Source organism: Limulus polyphemus, unplaced genomic scaffold (assembly GCF_000517525.1).
Source record: "Limulus polyphemus unplaced genomic scaffold, Limulus_polyphemus-2.1.2 Scaffold186, whole genome shotgun sequence".
NCBI classification, from domain to species: Eukaryota; Metazoa; Arthropoda; class Merostomata; order Xiphosura; family Limulidae; genus Limulus; species Limulus polyphemus.
This window is the reverse complement of record NW_013665796.1, coordinates 424,085-431,992: the sequence shown is the minus strand read 5'-3', so window position 1 is coordinate 431,992 and position 7,908 is coordinate 424,085. Positions and strand designations below refer to the sequence as shown.

The 7,908-nt window shown below is 32.4% G+C and overlaps 1 protein-coding gene across 1 annotated transcript in view; it reads right to left on the bottom strand.

Moving 5' to 3' along the window:
- Positions 1-5,751, bottom strand: part of LOC106478163 (GTP-binding protein GEM-like) — a 9,020-nt gene extending 3,269 nt beyond the window's left edge. The window contains exons 1-2 of the mRNA XM_022381715.1: positions 5,041-5,751; positions 4,245-4,333 (exon numbers count right to left, since the gene is read on the bottom strand). Of these exons, the coding sequence (XP_022237423.1) occupies positions 4,245-4,333; positions 5,041-5,623 (672 nt within the window). The 5' untranslated portion in view covers positions 5,624-5,751. The remainder of the gene's footprint in view (positions 1-4,244; positions 4,334-5,040) is intronic.
- Between the last annotated feature and the right edge of the window lie 2,157 nt (positions 5,752-7,908).

Genomic DNA, 7,908 nt, shown 5'->3' with positions numbered 1-7,908 from the left:
AGGCATGTATAGTTCAGCTCAATTTAATGTGTTATTTATAACAATAATATTTTTTTTCTTTTAAAAACATAACTATTGCAGTGAAAGCAATGAATATTTTGTAGGTTTTGAATCAAACTAAATAACAGTAAACCTTTTTTTGATTTACGGTATTTTCTTATTTTGATGTTTTGAGCTCTTTTGTGTTTAGAACAATATATACTAATTTTTAAAGTATCAATTTGAATTTCTGTTCAATAAAAATCTTTCAAATGCGACTGTAGCGTTATTTCCCCCAAAACTTTGTCTTCAAAATAAGGGTGCGTCTTATATTCCGAAAAATACGGATTTAAAAAACATAATAAAACTGAAAAAAATATTGACGAGCTACTTATTAGAAATAAGAAAAAAATGATAAAAAAGACATCAAAAGTTAATATGAACAAGTTCCAAAAAAATTAAAAACATTGAAACAAATAACTTGAACGATTTTTAAAAACATTAAAAAAAATTATTTTAAAACCTATAAAAACCTGACATATTCATTAATATCAAAAGGATTTATGCTCTAATTTCAAAATTGTTTCTTTTTTGATTCTGATTCTTTGACTGGCGTTAGAGAGGACCAATGGGAATGGCCAGTTTTGTTGAAGTGTCGAGCTTATCGATCGAAAAGCTATGTAAATGCTCTTCTATAGGTTCGGCGAACATACGGTGGATTTCTCTCACGTAGTTGTTGTCGCAGTTGTCACAAATAATACAATGCTGCATATTCTTGAAATTCTTATACAAATATAGGATTACACCTCAAAACACAATGAATTAAACAGTTAAATATACAGGTGAAATACCTATCCGCAGAATAAGCTGGCTTTATCAAGGTAGTGTTGTAGGGCTTTGAGTCTATCTTTATATGGAATGGAGATTACACTAGGTGAGTCTAGGGTATGTTTGGTTTAGTGTGAATAAAATAATAAAATCTGATTCTGAGTCAAAATTTGCATTTATTTTGTAAGGCTTCATTGGTGTCCTAAATGTAAGTAGGGAGTTGGGATAGAATCGAGGTAACTAAAAATGAGATAAATAGGGTAGCTGCATGTTGAAACTGTGGGTCAACCAGGATTTACTGGCTTTTGTATCTTAGGAAAAGATAAAACACAGAAAGTTTATGGTACCTTACAATAAAAATCCTATCTTATAATGAATATTCGCTAGTTTATATAAATAGTTCTATTGTGACACGGAAAATCTGTTGATGGTCATCAAGAGCGTTGTTATCACAGGTAGCACAGAACGATTGGTCTGATAGCTTCTTGAAGATAAAGTTATCTCTTCCTGGTATGACATATTTCAAACCTGTTTTATCATGGCAGCTGCGTACCCTGTTGATTCTTGTGTTAAAAGATTAACGTTTTATCTATTCTAGTATGAGATATTTCTTGTTGGCTCCTGTGTTAAAGTATTAACGCTTTATATATCGTAGCATGACATATTTCAAACCTGTCTGCTTATTTTATTACAATATTGTCAGAACAACGTATATTATACATAGCTGTTTCTTTGCCTTTATTGATGTTGTGAGATCCGAGTTGTAAATTTCCTTTTGATATTTCTCTATGCAGTAATCGAGAGAAATAAATGTTCCATGTGGGGGTGTCCACGCGTTATTTGTTTCTATGACTATGACTTACTGGTGTTGGTAGGTGGCATATTTCCTGTTTGACTGACCTGAAGTCGAAGTGTAAGAATGAAGACACAAACATCGAAAAAACGTTGGACTTCATGTCTTGTGATGAACTTGTTTAGATATTTCTTAATGTTTAAACATTTATTTAGAAGAGAGTTCTCACAATCCATTAGGTTTAGGTCAGTACGATAGAGGTAGGCGATGTGTTCACTGGTATATCTTCGTGGTTACTGTAGGATGGTGGTCCTACGTCCGGACGAAGATTAAAACTTTCCACCCTATACAAAGACATAATATTTGCGAGTTTCTTGGATTTTAAATTCCTCCTTGTGTTGTAATGTAAGGAATTCAATGAACTTTATTACGAATATCACGAGCAGCGGTTTGATCAGTAGATTCGTATAGTTCAAATGTCTTTAATGTATCACGCATCAAAGCAATAGAGCATTTCGCCAGTCTGTTCTTTATCATATGAAAAGAGATAGTTGGATGTAAGTTTAAAACTCCGAGAAATTAAACTTGGATTTCAACAAATACGAAGAAAAGATATATAACTACTAGTGCTGAGTGATTATCACTTTTGCAATTAAGTTAGATTATCGATTCGTTTGTTTGTTTTTAATTAAGCACAAAGCTACACAGTGGGCTGTCTGTGCTCTGCCTACCACGGGTATCGAAACCTGGTTTCTAGCATTGTAAGTCCGCAGACGTACCACTGTACTACTGGGAAGGGGGGGGGGGCAATTATCGATTCGATATTTGTAAATATTTCGATTATAAATTACTCCAATGAGATCGTTTTTAAGAAAAAACACGTAAAAAAGACATGGAAATATAAAAAAAAAAAAACAAATACAAAAATGAATAGCTTAATTGGTGTCCATTAACTCAATAAATAATATGAGATGTCATACAAGAAAGAATGCTTAATAATCAGGGCCGTAGGAGTTTTTTGTGTGTTAAGAAAGGGAAGGGGAGGCACCAACAAATTCCCATTATAACATTTTTCTATTAAGTTATCAAAGCATCACTGATTATACTCATAATATCATAATGCCATGTTTAAATGTAACCAAGAAGAGAATACACATAGGTTATACTTTACCTATTGGCAAGAAGAACGTGTTTAAGCAATTATTATAATATATATATATAAATACGTTTAAGTACTTAGAATATATCCATTATTTGGATTTGCTAAAACACATATAACATGTTACTGTATTTTGACTTTTCCCGATCATTAGGCCTGCGTAAATAATAATCAACTTAAGAATTTAGACCAGCCAAATGTAATGCTACCGTCTACAATATTTCTTTGGCTTTAAAATATTGACACAATAATAATAATGTTTAATTATAGGTTGTTTCTAACAAACAACACCTATCAAGCCGTTTGATATGCATTATGACATAATACTGACACAATAATAATAATGTTTAATTATACGTTGTTTCTAACAAACAACACCTATCAAGCCGTTTGATATGCATTATGACATAATACTGACACAATAATAATAATGTTTAATTATACGTTGTTTCTAACAAACAACACCTATCAAGCCGTTTGATATGCATTATGAAAAATGTATTTTATCTTAACATTTTGAATAATAGCTACTTTGAGGTACCGTAAATTTTAAATCATAGTCACTCTTAGATACCTTAACATTTTAAATAATATCCACACTGACGTACCTTAACGAATATACAATGTTCGTTTTTGTGTTAAAGGATTAACGCTTTATCTATTCTAGCACGACATATTTCTTGTTGGCGTTTGTGTTATAGGATTAACGTTTTATCCATTTTAGCACCACGTATTTCTAGTTGGCTTTTGTGTTAAAGAATTAACGCTTTATCCATCTTGGTGAGAAACATTTCAAACCTGCTTCATCTTAACAGCTGCGTAGCCATTTATATGCTGAAGGATTAACGCTTTATCTATTCTAGCATCACATGTTTCTTTTTGGCTCTTGTGTTGAAGGATTAACGCTTTATTTATCTTGGCGTGATATATTTCTTATTGGTTATTGTCTTAAAGAATTAACGCTTTATCTATTCTGGTATGTCATATTTCAGGGCAAGTCATGGTCCTTCTTTGGTTAGGAATACTACAACAATGGTAGATTAAAGCAACAAACCATATTAGAAACCACGTTTATTGACAAATATATTCATTATAGACTATGGACGTACTTTTTTTCCTGAGAATAGTTATGAATAATCACTATATATTTTGTTCTAGACTACCAGTATTTGTTTCTAAAACTGTCAAGCAGTATATGTCTGAATCAACTATAAATAAACGTTATCAATCAAAAAGTTCTATTGAGCTTTATATTCTAAACTAATGGACATGTTTTTGTTTTGTTTATAAAATAGCAACTCCAACCACGTGCGATGTTTCTCTTCTGTTTCTTTGATTTATCTAACACCCTCCCAATTATGCCACTTGAGAACTGTATATTAAAACTCACTTCTTACATCTCCGTAGATAATTAAACAATAGCATTGGGAATAACGTTATAACAAATAACAGTCTGAGAATAAGATGAAGAAATGGATGACGTACCGTAACTTCCGAGGAGGAAATGGATTGGAAGATTAACTCAGTCTCTTCCTCATCAATAAGCACGGAAACAGATCTTTCCACGTCGTCCTCTAAAGATCAATACAAGTATACATGTAGCGACACGATTTATATACTATGATATACAACATGAAACAATTACTTATGTGTATTTGTTGTTCGGTGTAATATTTATTTGATTTTCTTTTTATTTCGAGAAGTTTTTAATGTGTATAGCAAAATGTTTTATAAATGAAGAACTTAAGACAGTAAAAATTCAGAACACGTACTTTACAATGATCTGCCCTTAACAACAAGTTCTAAAGCAAAGTTGGCAAACATTTTTTATGTTTTAAAGCCTTATTGTAGTAACCAGGAGTTATAAAGGCTCTATCAAAAAACGAAAAACATCAACAAAGATTTACGAAATACTCATCAGAAGATTTACCCTAAGACTAGAAGATATTGGTTAAAATACTTCTTTTATACCTATTGGTAATGTCTAAATAAATACCAATTTTATACAGTAGCTATATGAGGTTTAGATATAGAAAAATAAAAAACAAAGAAATTACTAGCTTAATTATGGATATTTTCTACACTTGAAACTTCAGACGTAATTAATATCATAATTGTGACGTAGCTAATATTGGAGTAATTTACCTGCATTCACTTTGTAAAAGTTTTGGATACTTAACTAGATTCGCATGTTAAAAATTTTGCTAATTTACCCGGATTCGCTCGTTAAAAGTTTTGGTAGTTTACCTGGATTCGCTCGTTAAAAGTTTTGGTAGTTTACCTGGATTCGCTTGGTAGCTCTCACATCCAGTCAAGTAATCTGAATTCAAGAAGTTGTAGATAAGACTTGTTTTTCCGACATTCTCTCCTCCAATGATCACCACACTGTGCCGGGAGAGGTTACTACCTCTGCGGCTAGAACTCGCTGAGGAAAGATAATCGCTGGCGTCGCTACAACTTCTATCGTAAGGTTCTATGTCAGAACGGGATCGATCCCTGACCAGGTCACCCAAATGAACTATCCTCTTAGGGGTGACGCTAAAGCGACGAAGGCGATGACCGTTTAACACCAGGCTGCTTGTTGAGAGAGGATTTGTGCTACTTCGTCGTCTGAACTGAGCCCAAGAGTCAACTTCACAATCCATACATAAGTTGCTGCGGCGACGGCGGGAAGGTGAGGCAAGTGGATACGTAGCTCGCCTAGGACTATCAGGCTGCTGAATGTCCCTGTTTCTATCTGTTTCTTGGCAGGTTAAGTAACTTCTGGGTGGGCTCGAGTTGGGGATACCTCTTGGAGTCGTGCGACACGATAAATATAAAGATGAAAACTCGTTTTGCAAATCTGGCATACTACAGGCCTGCATTGCAAGGTTCAGGAGTTCTAGCAAACGTTTAGAAATGGTATAAACTCTAGACCATAATATTGTTCTCTTGATAATGTTATCGATGTGTACCCTCTAAAAACAGCTACTGGTATCAACATCTACTACCTATAGTGTCACGTTTGAAACTATCATAGTTATACTGAAACTAATATACATTCTGGACTGTATTATTTTAGCAATGACCACGTGTTCCCCGCGACCTGTCATTGGTCGGTTTAATAAATCGTCGCCAAATAGGAAACGACGTAATTGGCTGAACTGAGAACTAGGATTTTTCTACCGATGTTTGATTTGTTTAAGACTATGTGAGCCTTGACTTTTAAAACATAGGAAGTAAAAATAAAATAAAACATGTGCAGCTTTTGTAGACAATTAAGTTTCGTGCTGTTAGGATTCAATGTTTGGATAACAACAATATAATAATTAGTAGAAGACCTCGAGATTTACTGCACCGGTTTTTAAACCAGTATCAAAGATTCTTGTAAGTATAAATACGGTGTTCTAGAAGGGCAATTTGTAAAACAAAAATATACCTCTGCATGCTCAACTCTGAAGCTGTAGTTATTAGATAGGTCAAGAGTCTGAAACAAACAAACAACAATATAAATACATTTTCTTCTTGTGTACTTTCATAAAGTGCAGAAACATATAAAACCCTTTCCTATAACTATCATTATCTGTTATTCCAACAGGTCTTTCATGAAGTGTAGTTGTTCTTCAAAATGGTGGACAAATTAGATCATAATCATTCTGTTTACCCTTACTTTTATTCCAAAGTCAAGGTAATTGAATTCAGTTTGTAAATATTTAAATGTTGAAATATCACTTTATCGATGATACATTAATTTTTATTCGTTCACAAATTGCCAAAAAATTATATTTCGAAGCTTTAGGGTTTTTATTATCATGTGATTTTCAATTTGTCTATTTTTTCTTGTACAGAATAATCAGCAATTAATAAAATAACCACATTATAATATGCATGATAATTAGTCTTGAATGGTAGCTTTATAAAACACTTTTGGCTAGTTTACCACACACTGATTGAAGCAAACAGTATGGATTACTTAGGAGCTCAACAACGCTAAGCAAGCACTATGGATCACATATCTACACATGCAATACACTAACAACCATATATCTACATAATTAATACATTAACAACTACATATATAGATATATAGTATACCAATAATCACATATATACACATGTAATACACTAACCACCACTTATCTACACATGTAGTACACTAATAACCACATATATACATAATTAATACACTAACAACTACATATCTACATATATGGTATACCAATAATCACATATATACACATATAGTATACTAATAACCTCTTATTTACACATGTAATACACTAACAACCATTTATCTACACATGTAGTGCACTAATAACCACATATATGTATAATTAATACACTAACAACTACATATCTACATATATGGTATACCAATAATCACATATATACACATATAGTATACCAATAACCACTTATTTACACATGTAATACACTAACAACCACTTATCTACACATGTAGTACACTAATAACCACATATATGTATAATTAATACACTAATAACTACATATCTACATATATGGTATACCAATAATCACATATAGTATACTAATAACCACTTATTTACACATGTAGTACACTAATAACCACATATATACACATGTAATACACTAACAACCACATATCTACACATGTAATATATTACAACTACATATTAATGCACGAAAATTACTGATTACTTACCAACTCTGAAATTAGACGTACCAATAGTTATTTGTTCCAGCACAAACATTTAGTATTTTACACTAAAAACCTACTGTCATAAAGTTCTTATAATTTAGTATTTTACCCTAAAAACATACTTTCATAAGGTTCTCGTAATTTAGTATTTTATGTTAAAAACCTACTGTCATAAGGTCCTCGTAATTTAGTATTTTACACTAGAAACGTACTGTCATAAGGTTCTCGTAATTTAGTATTTACACTAAAAACCTACCCCTTCAGTGGCACAGCGGTATGTCTGCGGGCTTACAACGCTAGAATCCGGGTTTCGATACCAGTGGTGGGCAGAGCACAAATAGCCCATTGTGTAGCTTTGGGCTTAATTACAAACAAACAAAAAAACACTAAAACCTACTGTCATAAGGTCCTCGTAATTTTATATTTTAGAATAAGACCCACTGTTATAAAGTTCTTATAATTTAGTATTTTAACTAAAAATCTACTGCC